This window comes from Adiantum capillus-veneris, chromosome 2 (assembly GCF_014529385.1).
Source record: "Adiantum capillus-veneris isolate H3 chromosome 2, ASM1452938v2, whole genome shotgun sequence".
NCBI lineage: Eukaryota > Viridiplantae > Streptophyta > Polypodiopsida > Polypodiales > Pteridaceae > Adiantum > Adiantum capillus-veneris.
Window position 1 is genome coordinate 127863680 of NC_140932.1, and position 21889 is coordinate 127885568.

Genomic DNA, 21889 nt, shown 5'->3' on the forward strand with positions numbered 1-21889 from the left:
AAGATCCTTTTGCAAGGTTATCGCATGCAAAGCAAAAGGAAGTGAAAGGGACGGGGGGACTAACATCTACCGTTGTCAACGAAGGTGAATTGACAGGTGCGATGGACGCAGGTTACACGTACTCATGTCAGCACATGTTTATGCCACCAGATGACACATAAGCTAGCATGAGGAGTAGGAGGTGCGTAGCGACAGTTTGGGGGAACCATCTAGGGCTACGAGGTGGGCACGGGGGAAGAGTAGACGTGACAATCTTCCCCCGCGATATCAAATTCAACAGGCCCTGTTGGGCTTGAAACATTTGTGAGAGTAGGTGCTCTAGTTTGATTCCTGCTGCTAGTGATAGAATTTTGGTATGGTTGCATCGCTGAGAGTATCATGGATGGAAGAGTCTCGAAAGATTCTACTTAAATAAAAAGAGAAAGAGCTAGTGTAACCATGATTTTTTCGAGGCGAATCTTGGCAAATGATGTGGAAGCTTCAAGAGGAAAAGAACATGTGCAAGAATTGGCTCTTTCTTAATAAAAAAAGGATATAGATCAAGCATAAAAACTCATGAGCGAGCTGGTTAGCTCGGCAAGAATAGAACCAATGCCACATTCGTGCGAATTCAAAACTTGCCTTGGGGATTTTTTAATAAAAAAATAGCCGTTCGAAGCTTCACTTCGACTAGTTTTAGAGGATTGTGCCCACTCACCCACACCTGCATGGCTCCACAACCCACCCTTGTGCATGCCTATTTAAAAATACCAACAAGGGTGAGCAAAATGGAATCTACAAAGATTCCGCCTAATAAAATTGAAGATGAGCTTTTGTGTTCTTATCACCACAAAACACCGCTAGCCTCTCCTCAGTAGAATTTGAAAAAAGCACGTCGGCATTGTTTGCATTCTCCACGGCGCTAGTCTGCTGACCGAGAGTGCGGCTGCCGGCAGGCAGGAGAGAGAGAGAGGGAACTCTATCGATCTGATGAGGCGCTAGGTTCTCTATCGCTAGGTGGTCGAATCGAGCACTATGAAGGAGGTGGGGCAGCCTTTGCTGCATGATGCTCGCAGCTCTCAGCTACAGCCCGATTCATCTGCGCACACGACAAGCTCCACCTTCTGGAGAAAGGCTTTGTTGCCTTTAGGTAATCTCCAGTTTTTACATGTATCACACATGTTGCCTTATGCTTTACTTAGAACAATAGAAAAATGTGTGTTCTTAAATACACACAAGGATCACTTAGTGGCTACCTAATCACTCAAAGCAATCAGTATGTATGTATGTATAAATGTTGCAGATATCTATATGAAAATCATTTCTGCTCACAAGTATGTTTCGTCGGCTGGCGTATGGCCCTCATGACGGATGTTGCTAATTCTGACCCGGAGTCCGAATGATAGGATCTGACTCCCATCTTCCTTTTTCATGGCAATCAACGCTTTGTATGACCGGTCATTGGAAGGGTTTAAAGAGAATTTTCTCTTCGATTCAGAAGTCGATTTTTCCGGAAAGTGTCTTTTGAAGGGCAATGTAAAAGATTACCAGCCAAAAATCAGTTCTTCTTTTGAGTAGTTTAAAGTAGCTGGGAAGACTCTATGGTCTGAGAGTGAAACCACCTGTTTAGACCCTAAGCTCTTTAGTAAGTTCTAAGGTTAACTCTGAAGTTGCGAGGGTATTAGAAAATCAAGATTCACTCAAGTTGCCTTACTTGAAATCTTGCATGATGGGCCAAACGACATGCTCTCTCTAAATACAGTCACCAACTCCACCAAAGTTTCTCATATTATGCTTTGCATTATTTAATATATTTGAATTTGAAAGAGAATAGAAAGAGTGTAGTTATACATGTCTCCTGAAAGGCTAATGAAAATCTTCTTGTACATAGGGAAGGGTAAACCTTGATGGTACCCATCTTATGAATGTATAAGGTTTCCTACCTGACCATAGCAGCCATGTACAGGACATGACGTATAATACGTCGAAGTATCATGCGTGTACTAGACGTCCCCAAATAAAAAGCGTGGTTTTTTAATTATAGAATTTTCTCCCATAGCCCTAGGCAAAACTTCAAAAGTTAATACTAAAACTTAACGTCCAATAGATAAGAGTGAGCAAGACCATAGAAAGCCTCTTGCTATCAACTGAAAATAGTAGAGCTGACTTTATTACATTTACCGGCTGTCCATAACGCTTTAGTATAATATTTCTGACATTCAAAAAAAAATACACGCTTTCTGGCAATGCTCCGTACTATACAAACGTGAAGTTGTGTACTTCAAATATAATATGGGTATTATAGCTGCTATGATCCTGACTTTTGTATGCCAGGTGCTTACTGTTGTTGCCAGGTGGCCTTCCATGGGATATTTACAAGCTTAGTGCTGTATCTAAAAAGGGTTAGAAATGAGGACAATGCCACTGCAGCTGCGACAGCATCGGCTGTGCTAGGCAGCGGTTTCTGCACCTCTTTCTTTGCAGCTTTTTTGAGTGATGGCTTCTTGGGACGGCTTTGGACTAGCGTGCTTATTTTGACCATCTTTTTCCTGGTCTGTCTTTCTTTTGCCATCACTTCAATTCCGGGCATATGCATCAATGGCTGCATGAATTCTGTTCATGGCTCAAAAGTTGTCTATGCCTGGAGAAGATTTGTGTGGGCTAGGTATGTTGGATGTTTGAGGTGATTCGCATTCTGTGTCGGATAATAGTATCTTCTGTATGAGGAGGTCTATCGATACTGGTTGAAGAATATGTGGTCAAGTGCTTTGTTAGAGAGTACCATCATCTATGCTAAGTGATAGTGTGAAAATTGATTTGCCTCTATGTTGTATCATTAAAATGTACGTGACCATAGGTACGGGTCAGTGCTGTCAAATATGGATCTGATAATTACTATATTGTCCCGCGGATGAGACTGTATAGTTGATCGATTGTGTGAATAAGTTTGTGTCTGGCATGTCTGCATCTGATTTGGAAAGCATGAAATGGATGCACTTGCCCTTATAGACGAGTTTGGTTGTGTCTTGGATTCATTTCGGTGACAAACGCGCAGTTCACACTGACACATATCGACCAGTTAGCCTACCCCATCTTTGGCAGTGATACAGGTTCTTCATACAGCAACCATACGGGAAAGGCATACAGGTATGAAAATATAAAAAAAGTATGATTAAGATCCCCAAGCATACAGGGCCCATAAAACATGCTACTTATGACAAATCAATGATCGTTACAGTCAGAAAGTTTGATGGCCACTGCTTTAAACCTTGTGCATGACATTGGCTATTGATTTAAAACTAAGCATGAAATTATGGTTAGTACAAGTACGAAAAAAACACAGGCACTGATGGGTTCTCTAACAGGGATGTGGGTTTTTGAGCATCATCACACAGCTGCAACTAAACGCGCCAGTATTCTTCAACATCTCTCTGTACCTTGCTGGGCTAGGCTACGGTTGGTTCAAACCCGGCCTGGCGGCGCTCGGAGGGGACCAGTTTGATCTACCAAAGGACAGGAATACGTTTTATAATCGCCTCTTCGTGGCTGGTACCATTGGCGAAATCTTTTCCCTTACAGTTGTCACCTACATCGAGAATCGTGGGCAATGGGCGCTTGGCTATTGGATATGTACGGGAGCCATCGGTGTTGGAGTCATGTGTCTTGTTGGTATGAAAGGGATCAAATATTCTGTGAGAGAAAATCCTTTCAAGAGAATAGCACATGTGCTCATATGTGCAGTAAGGAAGCGCAAGGTGGATGTTCCAGCTTACGCAGATGCACTTTTTGAATCAAGCAAGGAATCTGGGTGCCTTATGCACACTGACAGGTTCAGGTTCGTATGTGTTCTCCGTTATGTGTATGTATGTATAATTATATGTCAATGTGTGTGGGTATGTAAACATATTATGTATCAATGTGCTTGCATTTGTATGTCTGGAAATGTATATCCACATGTATGTGTATTAACACACAGACACATACTCGTGCATATGAGACGTGTACATGCATGCATACATATACATATGCATCCATGCAATGTGTTTATGGTTGTGTGCTTGTATAGCTGATTAGATGTGCGCGCACACGCGTTATGATGTTTTGTGCAATTTCACTCGTGTCACAACTCAAAACAGGTTTCTCGATAAGGCAGCAACCATTTCTAAAGGTGATATCGATGGCTTGCATGCTGGGAGCCCATGGAGGCTGTGTAGCGTTCAGAAGGTGGAAGAAGTAAAGAGCCTTATCAACATACTGCCAATCTGGGCAGTACTTCTATGCAAAGCAGTGGCCACATCGCAATTAACCAGCTTGTTTGTTGAGCAAGGTGATGCCATGGATGTTATGGTCGGTAGCTTTGACGTGGCACCCGCCTCCATGAGTCTTTTCAACATGCTTGCTAGGATAGTCATTGCCATAGTCTTTGATCTGCATACAAGACGTACACCCACATCATCAAGACGCACATCCTCGACTGCATTTTTACAAATTGGAATTGCATTTGGAGCTGCCATTCTTACAATGTTGATAGCTGCACTCGTAGAGACAATACGCTTGGTGAAAGTTCATTCTGGCACACAACTTTCCATATTATGGCTTGTGCCGCAGTATGCCTTCGAGGGAATCACCCTGGTATGTGCTGTCATAGGAGAGGCAGACTTCTTCTATAGTGCAGCAGGCCCGGCCGTTCGCAGCCTTAGTAGCTCTCTCCCAGTGCTGTCTCGAGGGCTTGCCAGCTACATCAGCGCTCTTCTTGTCACTGTTGTCACTTTCATCACGACTGCTAACGGCCAATCTGGTTGGATTGCTGCTGATCTTGATAATGGCCAGCTCAACTACTTTTACCTCCTCTTGGCAAGTATCACCATTCTTGCATTTCTGCTTTTCTTAATGCTGGTAAGAAGGTTCTCCTATCCTCTCATGAGGCCGTAAAGATCAGGTTGGTGCCTAACTAGATAAAAAATGAGGTTTTGAGGGAAAGAGATGCTGAAAAATCTTCATGTTAGACACATTGGAGTGCCCCGCTGCTTTGAGCTTGTTCTTGTCCAAGAGCTATATAAAATAGCGGTGTGCATATTCTAGTGACAAATTTAGCATTGGTATATGGTTTTATTCCAAGAGAGTTCAAGGAAAGCCTGCCAGTACAGGGCTAGATATTACTTCTTTACCGAATTCTTCATTTACCTTATTCTGATTTCTCTGTTGATTTAAGCAAGTTAAGAAAAAGAAAAGTGTGCTAGCATAATAGTAGTCTCATTGACAAAGTTGTTCAAGGCTTGAAGAACCTGTTCTTTAGGTAGCAATTAAGTATATGTCATGATACTTGGGTGTTGGTGTACAAGGGACCGGGTATGAAATGCTAAACCAAACTGAGAATTTTGCATTAGAAATTTTTTATTTTATTATGATACATATGTTTACTTCACATGTAAGCATCCCATGTCAATCCATGTTGTATAACCCAATATAAAATAAATCTTGCAAAGACATCGAGTATATATGCATCATCTTGCATCTTCCCTTATAAGTTCTCACAACTTGGAGGAATCCTCATAAGTGCATGTGGCTCTAGATTGGGGATCACTAGGTGAAAGTATCGTGGTGGCTTGATAGAGTCTTATCCCTCTGCAACAACGATTGCACCTCCCTGACTATCTCTCTGGATGTTCGTATGATGTTAAAATCTCTCTCTCTCTCTCTCTCTCTCTCTCTCTCTGTGTGTGGAGATGAACAATGAGATGTAGAGAAACAATCGATTTTGCTTGCACACTTAAAAAAAGGAGCATCCGAGTCGTGGAGATGAATGTATAGTCAGCTCTGTGCAACATACAAACCACAAATGGGCCTACATAATTTGCTAACCTATATCCCACAATCCCTTTGCAACCAATAGGTAAAGCATTGTATATGTCCACAAGAGTAGTGTATCATATCCAACTTATCCTCTCAATAGCCAACATACAGAAAATATCATTCTCAACCTTCAACCTTCTCATAAAGGGGTGAAAAGGATCCAAAGCCAGCTCCAATAAATCGTTTTCCCTGCTTACTGGTAAACAAATACTTTGCAAACTATGACTGAAATGAATCTTGGCACAAAATCCGAGAGAGTAGTATTTGAATCGAAGGTTTTTTTTTTGTGTCAGCTTAATAAGTGCATATAATCCCACACAATAGCGGGGTTCTTGTTTTTTTTTTTTTCTTGCAATGATCAGCTAGGTTTATGTGATTGCGGCCACACTCACACCCACACCCGCATGTCACAGGCGTTGTACCATACTGGGCGTGCTTAAAGCCCCTCGCCTTTTTTGCTAGGCCAACACGCCTTGACAACACATTAGGGGGGCCTTAAACTTGTGGAGACTATCCCACACATACATGAGTGAGGTAGGGTAAACTAGGAGAGAACTTAGGGTCAACTAGGATTTCTGAGGTTATACCTAGTATGTGAACTGTGCACTTGCAGTAGGATTCCTCTAGCGAAATGTATTCAATGTTTATCTAGTCACCTCTCGATGAGCTACATGCTAAGTAGGATTCCTCTAGCTATATGTTTTCAATGTTTACCTAGTCACCTCTCATTATGTCCAAGTAAAAAAGTGGAAAAGTGAGATGCCTACAGAGATGCTTCTCTCTCTCTCTCTCTCTCTCTCTCTCTCTCTCTCTGAGTTGGAAACGAGGGCTCTCAGTCTCTCTTTTTCTCTACTAGTATGGCAAAGGCAGCCCCTCTCTCTCTCTCTCTTCTTTTGGAACGTAACCTTCATCTCGCAGCTTTGCGCCACGTGTAAAGGGGACTCCCCTCTGCTATATTATGTTAAGTAAATGAGTTACATGGGTGTTAGGGTATCTTTGATCCCAAGGGATTCACTAGTAGTAATAGGGGGACGTCACCAGGCGTGCACCAAAATTGTCTTATTTTCCCTTTTATACGGTTCTCTCCTTAGTAAAGTCTTTTATCATTTTTGCTCACCATCAGTAACCCTTGGTGAATACCTTTCGTCTTTGATTCCAGGGGGTCGAAGGAACCTTCAAAATGGAGTTGCTCCAAGAGGATGATAGGAGGGAAAGCTCGGAAGTGGGCAAAAACTCTCCTCCCACCACCCTCTGCGATAGCAGAGGTATAAATCATGGTTATAATGCGTTGTTTGTGCCCAGAATACATCCCCTTGAGTTTTTGCCGTTGGTCATGAGCCATTGCCAACAGCCACCTTCCATTGGGAGTGCAAACTACCTAAAGCAGTATGATGTAGCCATGCCAGAATACCATTCACCTTTCCAAAAAAAGGCACTGCTCAAAATGGTAAGCGGGCATGCCTTCGGCGAGGTAATGTTCAATCCTCACCTCAATCCCCGTAAAGTTGCAAAGTGATCCCCAATCAAAAAATAAAGAACTGAACTCCAAACAGTGGTAATACATACTCCTTGCCTAAATAAAAGCAATGCTTGAACCAGAATCAAGCTATGATGAATATAAGGCAAAGCACAATCTTAGAACACTGTGATCAACAAACCGAGGGAAGAAGAGAGATGTAACCGGAAACCTTCATTACACACACCGTACATCAATATCCATTGACCATATCTCAATTAGCCTCTCCAGACTCATAATTTCCCTGCCCTCCGCTTTCCATCAACTGAGCACATCATCACACAACGACTTCAAAGACCATTTCTGAGTGCTTTTAATGTTGTTCTTCTAATTGGAGAGGACAAGGATATCATCAACGCGGAAGCCAATGTTAAAAGCTTTTCTTTGAATGGCAATCCTTAAGGATAAGAAACCTATAAAAAACATTCACAATTTAACAAGTATAACCATTTGTCAGTTAAGCAAACATAACCTCCATACAGTTAGCGCTCGCATATAGGAATGAGGAAAAATGTAAAATAATCATGTCATTAAAGGTCAAAGAGTACACTAAAAAAGCCAGAGCTAGCACAATTCCCTGGCCAAATAGAACCTTGGACTCTTCAAAATTTACATTGTACAAGGGACGGCAAGATGTCGGCAAATAAGCCGTCTGCTGCAGTTCCCCAAGGTCCTCTTCATGGGTTCCCAGCCCTTCGCAACAGTGGCAGGGGAAAAAAAATCGACACATGCAGATGACTAGGCCAACAACATAAGTTGACCCCAAGAACCAATTTACACCATGGTGAGCTCAGGCAACAAAAATCAGTGTCCTTTCAAAATTGCTGACCACCAAAGGAATCTCCAATATTACTGGGACCAACACTAGACCGAAGCGACTGCCTTTGGTTGCTGAGTTGTAAGGCTGCCATTATTGTTGGTTGATAAGCTCTGATAGTAGTCCACAAGAACTTGCCAGCCTTCCGGGCACATAAACCCTGCTGGAGGTTTCTCACCCAATTTTGCAAAATTGCGCATCTGAAAAGCCACAAAAGCTAAGTATACCTTAAATGACTCAAGGAAATGATAAACATGCACAAAAAGGACACTGCAAATTACTTAACCGTTCATAATGCTACATTAATTAACCATTCATAATTCTACACTAATCTGTATTCCATGTATGGATAAACTAAAATTACTGTCTTTCGTACCACACGTGCACACACTAAATAATGAACTATTCCCTGCATGTGTGAAATGCCCATCTTTAACCCTGTATATAGGACCAGTCTATATGAAATGTACCTTTCCTACATTATATAACCCGTCCCTTACACTCATACAAAAACATTTGACAAACTCCTAGGACTCCCGATATAATTTCCTACAAGAAAACCAATCCATACACAAGCATTACACAAAGCAACACATCTTAAGCTCTGCTATAGCTGTCGAGTGTCTGTAGATAAGAGTACAAGCTATCGGCAGCATGACACAACTTAACATTGAAGGCAAAGGATCATATAGACTAAAGTGAACTATCAAAGGTACCTTGGTGCCAGAGATGAACAAGAAGTCTTCTGCTCTAGACGGGTCAAAGAATGCCATCTTCCCTTGAGACTTATCATATGCTGCAACCTGCAAGTCAATAGCAATCCCACCATTACCACATGGACATACAGAGAGGCTTCATCGCTCTATACACCAACAGCTGTTGTGAACCTACTTTGAAAGGCAAAATATTCAAGCGCTCCAGGCCAGGAGCCATGCTGAGGACCAATTTCCCGTGGTCTGGGTCGTAAAGGTCGCGCTTCTGCGTGGGGTGTCCCATACCAGCTGGATCCCGACCAACAATGTAGAAATCAGCGCCAGCATTAATGCGAGCCTTGGCATGCCATTGAACTTCAGTCGGCCCTGCATAGTGCATTGGAGATGGAAAGATTGCGACAACCGTACTCTCAGGGTCCAACACACCTTCTTCCAACACCTATGATGAAGATTAACCTCATTATATTACAAACAAGAGATATGAAGCAACTGAGCAAAACATCCCAATTCCAAACACCCACACACACATGTGGTCAGTAGCAAAGAACTATATAACTACCTTCTCATGTTGCTTCATCCGCCACTGTAGAGGTACATCATCTGCCTTTGTGTAACCTCCAAGAGGATGTAACAGCAGAATGGGGTTCTTGTAACCCATTTCAAGTAGCCGTTTCCGGGTATCTGTCATTAGAAGAGCATGACCATTGTGCACTGGGTTTCTCAATTGAAAGGCAAACACTGCATCGGCTTGCTTCTCTTCAAAGATCTTGCGCAATTGAGCCGGGGAGAGCCTATATTGATCAAGGCCGTCGTAATACTTGATAGGTTGCAAGACCTCCAAGTCCCCCCCAACCAGCCAGTTTCCAGAACTTGTAAGCGCTTCCTCGACATAAGGTAAACCAGGTGCAGTGGTGCCCCAGGTGCGAGCAATCCGCTCTTCCTTGTTGTGTTTGTAGATTTCAATGCTGTATACACAATCAAGAGGAGCTGTATGAGAGCAATGTCAAATAATACAATGGAAAATTACCGTGCATACTATGCCCTGGTACTGAGTGTAAACAAAAGCAGCCCTTTATGTACTCTTGGATTGAACCAACTTTCACAATTGCTTGGCAGAAGGCATGAAATGCTTACGTCCGTGACCTACAAGCTTTGATGCATACACTCACAATGCCAATAATCAACAATGGAATGAATTTTTGAAGTGAATATCCTTTCTCAGACAAAGAAGTAGCTTGATGATACTTAACTAGAAACTTAATGTCTAGCCACTGTGACATAAATTTTAAATGTAAATTTTTTTTGTTGGGAATAGACCCGATGTCACCACCACCTAAACCAAACAAAAGAAGGCTCAAGCAGAAAAAAAGAGATTAAGAACCCCCAATCCAACAAGATCGACAGAATGTGCTTACTTGCGCAAAATGGCAATCAATTCACCCGATGGAGCTCGAAGAGCAATGGAAGAGGAGGTCGCGATGGCTTCCTTCTGAAGATCATCAATGGCAAGGACAATGGGTACAGACATGTTGACAACAGAGCCATCTGCTAAACGGAGGCTGTTGAAGTGAAGTGCCTGCAAATATTCTGTCTGGCGCATGAAGCCTCGAAGGGGGCTTGCCCATCCTTCACTTACCACATGCACCCACTCGACATCAATGGGTGTTAAGGGGATGTAAGGGAGTGATGAAGCCTCGGCCTGCTTGGAAGGTCTGTCAACCTCTGGAACTACCAATTCGACGAGCTCTCCGCCGTCGGGGGCTATGAGGGCACGCAGAGGAGTTGTAGAGCGTCTCTTGCTACCTCCTGGCGTGGATACGCTTAGACCACCAAGGCTCGTCTGTCGCAGGGATTGCAGGAAACGCTGATTGGGAGGCAAAAAGACCGCAGTTTGGGACGCTGCAGAGGAGGAAGGGGAGAGGGAAGGTAGGACCGCGGCTGTGGCAGCCATAGCCAGATGCAGTTGATGACGGGAATGCGGGTTGTGGGTGTGTAGATTGTGCGTTTGTGGGTGCTGTTGTTGAGACTGCCAGTGGAATATGGTACAAGCTCAAGGACATCCTTCCCGTTATATATGATCGTTGCGGGGGGATGCACCTGGACTCTTTACACGCCCACTTTCTTGGATCACATTCGTATACTAGGTATAGTTGAAGGCTGAACTTTGAAGCGTCATCCCACACGACAATATTTACCAATGTCCACGTGCGTCATCTATGGTAGTTCAAAAGGGTTTGGGAAGCTATGAACACGAGTGAATGCAACATTGAACAACTATACTTATGCCGCAGTGAGCATTCGAACGAGCTTTGCCTCTCAGTATCACTGCCTTAGTGTTGCCTGTTCACAAGCTAAACCTCATTTCATAGTGGCGTTCAAAACAACATCCAATGTAAATAGTGCAATGGTTGAGGCAATGCGCTGTATCCCTTTGATGTCAATTCAAAACAAGCTAGCCACAATCCGCGTTGAAAAGCGCTCAGTAGTGGTAGTTTTCCGGTGGGAGGGGGGGGGGTGTCTCGCCGATCATTTGGTGGGTACGAAAACCAACAGCTTCATTTTGGCCCAATGAAATGCGACAGCGTGGATACCAAACTTCCTCCACCGTCTCATCTGAACTCGACCTTATATCATCTTGTGTGCAAGTGCAACGAGAGTCACACATCCTTGCAACTCCTTCAGTTACTAATCACAATATTGCAATTTCCCTAAATTGGTGCAAGTTTTTGCCTTTTCAATGCTCGTGCTAAACATTAATTTTAGCCCTTCATGTGGCGATAAAAACAATGAAAACGTGCATGACTCCTATTAAAAATCAAACCTCCCAGCTATCATGGATAAGTAATCGTCCTTCACGCTATTACTTAACAGATGGATTAGATCCATCAATGGAGAGTTGAGGATATCCTCAACGCTCTAGAGAAAAGGAAAGTAGAGTAGGAAGGACTCCAAAGTGTAACAAATTTTAGCACATGGATGAAAACACCCTAAATAGGGTCATAGAGCTATCACTTTAGGATTATTGTAATAGAGTCGATACCAATTAATTAGTCTACATCCAATTGGTCTACTTTAGGATTATTGTAATAGAGTCAATACCAATTGGTCTACATCCAACTTTATGTAGTGAAGGACAATTTTAGAAGTCTCTTGGAAGAAGGGGCTTCGAGTGAAACACAAAGTTCTTAGCTTATGCTACAACACTCTGACAATCACAATGCAACACTAGAGTTTGATGAATGCCAAGATCTCCCACTAGACGAGCTAACCATACAACTTCCTTGCCAGCACTAGAAGCTGCAACATACTCTGCCTTGTGGTGGAAGATGAAGTGCAATCCTGAGGACATGACCTCTATGAAATAGTTGCTTTAGCAAAGAGGAATACATAGCCAGATGTGGATTTTTGACTATACACACATCCCACATAATCTGCATCCGTGTAACCCACTATGGATGCATTGCTATTCTCAAAGTGTAAGCACTTGCTCGTTGTACCCTTAAGGTATCTCAAAATGTGCTTCATTGCTTCCCAATGTTTTTTGCTAGGATTTTCCATAAAGCTGCCAACCACTTTCACTGCAAATGCAATGTCTAGCCTTGTTGCTATCGTGGTGTACATAAGACTACCCATTGCTGTGAAGAGTATGGCACCTTTGCCATTTCTGTTTGTTCAACATCAGATTTGGGACCAGCATCCTTGCTAAGTTTTGTATATGCTTGCATTGGGGTACTCGATGAAGCATATTAAAATGTGGCAATTCTTTGTGGATATAACTCCAGTATTCCACGCTTTTTGTCTCTCTTGATGTGAATACCAAAAAAGTGATTTGCATCTTCCCAATTCCTTCTTAGAAGACAACATGCTAAGTGATTTCTTCTAGATGGAAATCTCATCCTTAGACTTCCTAGGAATGAGCATATCATCGATATAAAGCTTGTGAGTGTGTGTGTGTGTGTTTCTCTCTCATCCCCTACTTCCATGGCTCGCCCCCTCCTAAGTAGGACTCTTTGAAGACTTTTTGGCACACACACTAAGCATCCAAATTTCCTAGTGATTGACCTTTGGACACAACCTTTGAATTTTGGAACCTTAGCATTTTGGAAGTCTTAATGGGCTGAACCTTAGGGTCTTTTAAGCCCGTTGTTGCACATTGCTCTTTTGCAGATGGCCCCCCCTTTGAATCCCTATTTTTCCTCCTTTGGATTCCTACTGTGGCCGGTCTACCAACTTAACCAATATTCTAGCTTTTTCTTCCCTGGCACTTCCCCATATTAAATGATCAATTTATCATGAGAAAATCATTTAGGAGAATTAGATATTAGTTATTATCATAGTCGTCCTTGACTATGGGTGGAGAAGATAAAGCATATTCATTAGTCCTTTTTCTAGCGGGTAGAGGATCCCTATGTTACCCTACGACATCGTTCCGGAATGGATGACTTAGTCCATTTGGTTCTTGAGAGCCTAAGCTGCCGCCGCAAGCATGTCTGCACATTAGTCCTATCAATCTTCCATAGTAGAGTGACAAGCTCTACTTGGTGTTTGGGAGACGTCGTCTCCCAACTTGATCTAAGCATGCATACCACTTCATTTTTGTGCAGAATAAAGAAAAAGAGAGTCTTATAAGACAAAAACTTTGCTCATTTTAAACATTTGCACATTTGCTTACTCTAGGGAAGCATTGTAAGCATTGACAAGGTTTAGGTTATCCTTTAATTGTATACCTTGCATCCATCTAGCATCTTCAAAAGGATAATTCTTAAACTTAATAAGATATCATCGGATAGTCTTACCGCCTCTTAGTACCTTGTCTTCATGTCGGAGAATGGACTCGAGCTGCAACACCTCTTCTTGGTCCTCGATCTCCGGTGGGTCTTGAATAGTTGGTTCTTGAGGTGGTTCTCCTTTTTAAGGCTTTAGTAGACTCACATGAAAAGCATTGTGTATGAGCCAATGGATGGGCAACTTGAGTTGATAAGCCATGTCATTGATTGGCCTAAGAATCTGGAAGGGACCATAGTACCTTTTTGCTAACTTAGCATAGTACTTTTGGTGTCCCGTAGGATTCTTGCCCGTCGTGTGCCTTAATCGAGCCTTGGGAAATTTGAGTAAGACCCAATTATTTTCTTTAAAGGCTTGGGCTCTTCTGTGCTTGTCAGCACAGCAGCCTTTTGCCTTTGCTGTGAGATAGAGATAGCATCCTTAATATTTTGGAAAGATTCTTGTAGGTCTCGGCTATACTCATCTGCAATGAAGATCTTCTCGTGTACCTTAAGTAGCAGGGGACTTTTTTATCTTCCCTCTATTACCTCGAAAGGTGCTTTTCCTGTGGAAGTATGTACAGTATTATTGTAGGCATACTCCACTAAGGGTAAGTACTTCTCCCATTGGGATCTTTGATCTACTTCCGTTACATAGGCTTTTAGTAGATCAAGAATTGTTAGGTTAGCTATTTCACTTTGGCCATCCGTTTGCGGGTGATAGGACGAAGAGAAGTTTAGCCCTGTTCCGAAATTCTCAGAGACACCCTTCCAGAAATTACTGGTCATTCTAGGATCTCTATCTGACACTATGGACAGTGGCAAGCCATGGTACTTGAAGATTTGTGATATGAAGAGGGTTGCCATTTGATGGGCTTTGATAGTCTTTTTGACAGGTATAAGATGAGCTTGTTTACTGAACTTGTCTACTATCATCCATATTCCCGTATTACCATGGATAGACTTAGGCAATCTAAAGATAAAATCCATGGATATGCTCTCCCATCTTGAATTAGGATTGGCAAAGGTTGAAGGAAATCAGGTTGCTTCCCTCTATCAAACTTCATCTTTTGGCATACCACACATTTAGAAACATACTCTTGTATGTTTGCTTTCATGGTAGGCCAATAGAAATATGTTTCAATCCCTTTTAGGGTAGACTGAATCCCTCTATGCCCCGCATAAGGAGGAGCATGAGCTTCATACATTACTTTCTCATGTAGTAAGTTAGTAACACATAGTCTATTGACATAGAGAAGATAACCATTTTGTAAATTAAATGGTTCCTCTTTCTTCCCTGATGCAAGGGTTGAAATCACATCTCTAAAATCGGGATCAATAGCATACTCATCTATCATTAAAGATAGATCATTGTGAGTTGCTATGGAAACCACATTCACTCTCGGCCGTCTTGAGAGTGCATCGGCTACTTGATTATGCTTGCCAGCAATGTGAGCAATATGAAATGAAATTGCAAAAGGAAATTTTCCCACCTCATTTGTTTGTCGGAGAGCTTGGTCTGCGTCATGAAGTACTTAAGACTTTGGTGATCCGTTCGTAGAATGAATGGAGTCCCCAATAAATAGTGCTTTCATGAGTCTAAGGCATGTAGAACTGCGAGGAGTTCCTTTTCATATATGCCTAGGGCTTGCTCAACAGGGTCGAGCCTTCGACTTTCATAGGCTATGGCATGCCCTTCTTGGAGCAAAATAGCTCCAAGGCAATCACCAAAAGTGTCACATTGGACCTCAAATGGCTTTGAGAGATCCGGTAGTGTAAGCATATGTTGAGAGATAAGCTTTTCTTTAAGCTTTTCGAAAGCATTTTTCTCCTTGGCAGACCATATATACCTAACATTTTTCTTTCTTAGGTCATGTAATGGTCCTGCGATTCGTGGGAACTTTTTTATGAAGCGTCTATAGTATGCACACATACCTATAAAGCTTCTTAGTTCATGAAGATTCCTTGGTTTAGGCCATCCTTTTATTACCTCTAGCTTGGATGGATCCATTTGGATGCCATCTTGAGAGATAATGTGACCTAAATACTGAATCTCTTGTAAGAAAAATTCACCTTTCTTTTGATTAACATAAAGTTTATTCTCTCTTAGAACTTGAAATATTACCTGGAGGTGTTGGTTGTGTTCGTCTAATGAATTAGAGTAGATGATGATCTCATCAAAGAACACTCCAGTAAAGGTCGGTGAGGCCTGAATAGCTTCTCCATCAAGCGGTTGAATGTGGTTGGTGCATTGGTCAAGCCAAAAGGCATGACAATATACTCGTAAAGACCAAACGTAGTGCAAAATCCGGTCTTTACAATGTCTTGATCAACTATCCTTATTTGATGGTAGACACTTTTTAGGTCAATCCTACTGAAGTAGGTGGACCCTTGTAGCTTATCAAATAGGTCTTCTACCCGTGGAACGGGAAACCTATTCTTGATAGTGATCCTATTTAGTGCTCTATAGTTGACACACATAAAATATGTGCCGTCTTACTTTTGCACTAATAGCACAGGAGAACAAAATGGAGATGAGCTACGCCTAACCATGCCCTTCTCAACTAACTCATGCACTTGCCGTATAATCTCCTCTTGTTGAGCTTGAGAAACTCTATAAGGAGGTTTGTTAGGCGGTGAACTTCCTGGAACAAGTTCAATTGCATGGTCATCATTGCCTTGTTTAGGAGGTAGCTCACAAGGGATGTTGTCAATAAAGACATCTTGAAACCCCTTGAGAAAATTGGATAACTCTAATTCTTTGTGATTGTTTATATTTTCTTTTGTTAAAGCATTAAGTTCATTTTGAGAATCTTTAACAAAAATCACATACACATAAATAGAGCTCTTTATTGACTTGTTAAAAGCTTGCGTATGTACAATGGGTATGGTGTTACCCATTTGCTTAGCATCTATGTACATATCTTTTTCCTTGAACCTAAAGTAGATTCTCCTTTCAAGGAATATAACGTTGGTAGCCATGCAATCAAACCATGGTGCCCCTAGGATTACATCCTCATGCTTGAGAGGAGAGATAAAGAAGTCCTCTTTATCCACATAGCTTTGGACATGGAGCCTCAATTTCTCGATTAAGGGAGTGAAGCTTCTTGCCCCTTGAAAGCACCATCTGCGGGTACGATATCTCCCATCTCATAAGCTTGTAAGTATGCCTAGCTTGGTGGCCAACTCTATGGATATGAAATTGTGAGTAGAACCAGGGTCAAGGAGAATAAAAGCATCATGTTCTCTTACCTTTCCCCAAGCATGGCACAGAGGAGATCCTTTGTGGTGAGTTTCCTCCTCTTGGATTTCAACCAAGGTAGATCAAGGAGGTCCATGGTGGGTGTGTGTGTGTGTGTGTGTGTTTCTCTCTCATCCCCTACTTCTAGGGGTCGCCCCCTCCTAAGTAGGACTCTTTGAAGACTTTTTGGCACACACACTAAGCATCCAATTTTCCTAGTGATTGACCTTTGGACACAATCTTTGAATTTTGGAACCTTAGCATTTTGGAAGTCTTAATGGGCTGAACCCTAGGGTATTTTAAGCCCATTGTTGCACATTGCTCTTTTGTAGATGGCCCCCCCTTTGGATCCCTACCGTGGCCGGTCTGCCAGCTTAACCAATATTCTAGCTTTTTCTCCCCTAGCACTTCCCCATATTAAATGATCAGTTTAACATGAGAAAATCATTTAGGAGAATTAGATATTAGTTATTATGACACCTTCCTTTTGAATAATGTCATAAAATCTAATATCTAACCAACCCAAATGATTTTCTCATATTAAACTGATCATTTAATGTGGGATAATAAACGGGAACAAGGGTTATAATATAGACATGTGCTTACGAATCTATCTCAACACGGGGCCAATGGTAAAGGGGTCTAAATGAGAGATGGTCTGCCAAAGAGCAATGCTACCTAATGGAGCTTAAAGACCGCAGGGTTAGCTTCATTAAAGACCTCCAAAAGTTAGTGTTCAAAAGTCCTTTGACCTTTGACCTTAGGCAAGCTGGGTCTAAATGAGAGATGGTCTGCCAAAGAGCAATGCTACCTAATGGAGCTTAAAGACCGCAGGGTTAGCTTCATTAAAGACCTCCAAAAGTTAGTGTTCAAAAGTCCTTTGACCTTTGACCTTTGACCTTAGGCAAGCTGGGGCTGATCTTGAGGTGGGAATCCTACCCAAGCATGAGGTGCTTGTTGGCTTGCTAAGTTTTAGTGGAAACTTTACCCAAAAGCTTAAGGTGTTTCTCACATGCTTAAATGATTAAAGTTCTTGAAGTATTCCATTGAAAGATAACCCTGAAGAGACATGAATGGCCCATGCTTGATTGATTAAGTCCTTGAAGTATTCCATTCAACCAAATGACTAAATAAGCACAAAAGACACATGTTCAAATGATCCTCCACATGTGGCCCTCATGATGTGTTTGAATGCTATTGGTTAGGTTTTAAAGGGGTCCAATGAGAATTTAGATTCAAAGAGGAAAAAGAGGACACATGTCCAAATGAAATAATAAAATAATACGCGAGAGAGAGAGAGAGAGAGAGAGAGAGAGAGAGAGAGAGAGAGAGAGAGAGAGAGAGAGAGAGAGAGGGAGGTGGACCAAGCATGAGAGGGGGGGTATACTCTCCTACACACACACACACACATCCTCTAATTGTGTGGAGTGCAAAATGCAAGAGCTCCATCTCCTTCTCCAAGCTTGTTGAGAAGTGGAGAGCCTACACCAACACTCTTGGCTATGAAATGCAAATCCAAACGAGAGCCATGCTTCAATGCTTAAGCTTGCCATCTTCTTCATCTTCATTACTATTCTATTATGCTATGCTAAGCAAGAAGAGTGATGATAAGTGAGGAACTATTTCTTTCTCCTATGGAATGTTTCTTCTTCCTCTTCCCTACCCTCATTCCCTGCTAGCTCTCTCCACCTTCGAGGGTGTTTGAGGCCTTGGGACTGAGGGTTGGGAAAGTTAATGATTTTTGCAAAGTTTATGTTAAGCTCGTTGATGCATGAAGCTTCCCATCATCATAGCATCACCAAGGTCACAAGGAACACAAAGATTGTATTGTAACAAAGTCTCACTGGATGGGAGAATCTATAATACAAATTCCTTTTGGAAGGGGGATTGGCTCCAAGTAAATCCGATCTTCATCTATTGTCATGTTCTGTAATAGTCTCTCTCTTGCAAAAGTATTGTTCATGCCAAGTTAATTAAGTACTATGTTTATGTTGCTACCATCAATTAAGTTCACCCTCCAAGTTCTCAAAGTAATCTCACAAAAATGCTCATTCTAATTCTCTTAATTCCACTATTCTCAAAGTTCATAGGCCATTTCCATTACATTGGTATCAGAGCATTTGGTTTCTCTTTTCTTGCTTAAGAAGAGAGATCCTTAAGTAGCCTATTAATGGTTGATTTTGTTCATTATATTAACGTAAGTGGGACTGGGATCTATTTTTGGTTTTGTTGAGCCCACTATGTGGGATATGGTGCACGCGTCGGGAGCTTTGGTCTTAATAATGGAGTCTTCTTAGACTTGCCTATGGATTTACCATTATTGAGCCATAAGAAGTCCGAAAGGAGCTATCCCTCGGCAACTTTGCTATGTTAGACCCACTCCACTACTCTCTATAATTAACCAATTCGAGCGTGGGTGTAGATACTTAAGTGCCTATTTTCAAAGGCTAAGACGAGTAGCAACTAAGGTTTTGAATTGCCAAAGCATACACTAAGTAAACACATAAGTTTAATTAACATGACTGACAATAACCAAGAGAGTAGAATGAACATTGATAACTTTGATTTTGCACATGAAGGTGCTAATGATGATGCCCCTATGTTTGTTAATTATCTTGTTACTAGGTTGCAACAAGCTATGGGCAACCCCGCTTTGCAAGCCAAAGTTACTCAACAACTTCGTGCTTATGGGATTTACTTTCCTCCCCACGAGGAGAGAGAGCTTAGGAGGCCTCTTAACGAGACCCCCAAAAGAAGACTCTTTCCCATACGAGAGGAGGAATCCAAAGATCAAGAAAGTAATGAATCCCTAAGTTCTTCCAAAGATGTGGCTCCACGAAGAAGACGGACTAAACGATCGCCAACTCCTCCCAAGAGGAAACCGGTTAACCCATGTCCTTCTCCTCGTCACTCAAAAGTATCGGCCTTCATCGAACATTTTGATGCGGCCTTTGGAGACACGGGCTTCACTGAGTTCTCCAAGCTACGCCAAGTAGCTATGCACTTCCAAAAATCGGCTCGTCAATGGCGAGCTAGCCTTTGTGGCAACGACGAAGCCCCAAAGACATGGAAAACTCTATGAGTTTCCATCATGAAGCAATTCCTTGAAAGCGATGCAATGGACAAAGTGCTCACCAAATGGCAGAGTTTGAGGCTTCTCTTTCATGAGTCTATCCACAAATATGTGGACAAGTTTTGGGATTTACATCTCAAGGATACTGTCTTTCAAAAGATAGACTTCACCGAGCAAAAGCAACAATTATGTGCGGGATTACCTGAAGAGATGGCCGAGTATTTCAACTCTCAATGGCCTAGTTCTATTAGCAAAGTAATCCAGCATACCATGGTTGCTTCATGCATCAATTTCCAACAAGGGGGCTAGATGGAATGTCAAGCCCATGGAAAATAAAGACAAAAGTGATGCAAAGAGAAAAATTAATGCCCAAAATTCTTCCCAAGGCCATTCCAACAACAACAACAATAGGTCCAAGGAGAAGGAAGTTTACAAAGGTAAAAACAAACTCTCTCATGAAGAGCTTGAAGCTTTTCGCAAGGACCATAAGTGTTTTAAGTGTGGGGAGCAAGGACATGGCTATCGTTCTTGCCCTAAGAAAAATGCTCGCAATGAGACTCATAGGGCTTCCACCATTGAAGCTCCAAAAGAGGATGCTCATTGCAAAGGATCATCTCTCCCTATGCTTGCGAAAAGGTAAGGGAGCATGATGCCTTCATCTTGTTTGACCCTGGCTCTACTCACAACTTCATATCAATGGAGTTGGTCACCAAGTTGGGCATTCAAGCTTTTGAGATATTGTAACGGTTGACATAGCTTTCAAGGGACAACAAGCCTCCGTTACTCCCTTGATTGGGAAGTTAAGGCTTCATGTCCAAAGCTATGTCGACAAAGAAGAAATTTTCATCTCTCCTCTCCAACATGAGGATGCTATCCTAGGGGCGCCATGGTTTGATTGCATGGCTGCCAACATGAAGTTCCCTGAGAGGAGAATCTACTTCACCCACAGGGGAAAGAACACGTATATAGATGCTAATGAGTCTGGCCGCACTATACCACTTGTAAATCCTCTCGTCCTTGATAAATCAATGAAGAGCTCAGTTTTTGCATACATGATTTTTGTCAAAGAGTCCCTAAAAGGTCCTAATGTTTCATCAAAGGTGAATGGTAGGAATCAAGAAGAGTTAGACTTGTCTAACTTTCTAAAAGGATTCCAAGATGTTTTCATCGATGATATCCCTATGGACTTACCTCCAAAACGAGGGGATGATGACCATCAAATTGAGCTCCTATTAGGAAGCTCACCGCCTAACAAACCTCCTTATCGAGTTTCCCAAGCTCAACAAGAGGAGATCATGAGGAAAGTACAAGAATTGGTAGACAAAGGGATGGTGAGTCCTAGCTCCTCCCCCTTTTGTTCTCTAGTCCTTTTAGTGCAAAAGAAAGATGGAACATACCGCATGTGTGTGGACTATCGCGCACTAAACCATATCACTATCAAAAATAGATTTCCCGTACCTCGGGTAGAAGATCTATTTGATAAGCTACAAGGCTCTACCTACTTCAATAGGATTGACCTTAAAAGTGGCTATCATCAAATAAGGATAGTGGAGGAAGATATCCAAAAGATCGCGTTTCGTACAACGTTTGACCAATGCACCTGCCACATTTAATTGTTTGATGGAGAAAATATTTAGACTCTACCGCAAGTTCACTGGAGTATCATCATCTACTCCAAGTCCTTGGAGGAACACAAGCAACATCTCTAAGTGATTTTTCAAGCATTGAGGGAGAACAAGCTTTTTTCTCAACCAAAAGAAAAGTGAATTTTTCCTTCAAGAGATTCAATACTTAGGTCATATTATCTCTCAAGATGGTATACGTATGGATCCATCAAAGTTAGAGGTAATAAAAGCATGGCCTAATCCAAGGAATCTACATGAGCTAAGAAGCTTTATTGGTATGTGTGCATAATATAGGCGCTTCATAATTTT

The 21889-nt window shown here is 42.0% G+C and overlaps 2 protein-coding genes across 2 annotated transcripts; one reads left to right on the forward strand and one right to left on the reverse strand.

Moving 5' to 3' along the window:
* Window positions 1-840: 840 nt before the first annotated feature.
* Window positions 841-5175, forward strand: LOC147463594 (protein NRT1/ PTR FAMILY 7.2-like). The gene is made up of 4 exons (XM_086489715.1): window positions 841-1129; window positions 2314-2531; window positions 3345-3814; window positions 4116-5175. Exons 1-4 carry the CDS (start codon window positions 1015-1017, stop codon window positions 4909-4911), a joined length of 1599 nt encoding a protein of 532 aa, XP_086345841.1. The 5' UTR covers window positions 841-1014; the 3' UTR covers window positions 4912-5175.
* A 2675-nt stretch (window positions 5176-7850) lies between these two features.
* On the reverse strand, window positions 7851-10927 carry LOC147463595 (ATP sulfurylase 1, chloroplastic-like). Its single transcript, XM_086489717.1, has 5 exons — window positions 10294-10927; window positions 9438-9843; window positions 9057-9317; window positions 8882-8968; window positions 7851-8365 (listed from the first exon to the last, which is right to left on the reverse strand). The coding sequence occupies exons 1-5, from the start codon at window positions 10827-10829 to the stop codon at window positions 8213-8215; spliced, it is 1443 nt and encodes a 480-aa protein (XP_086345843.1). The 5' UTR covers window positions 10830-10927; the 3' UTR covers window positions 7851-8212.
* Between the last annotated feature and the right edge of the window lie 10962 nt (window positions 10928-21889).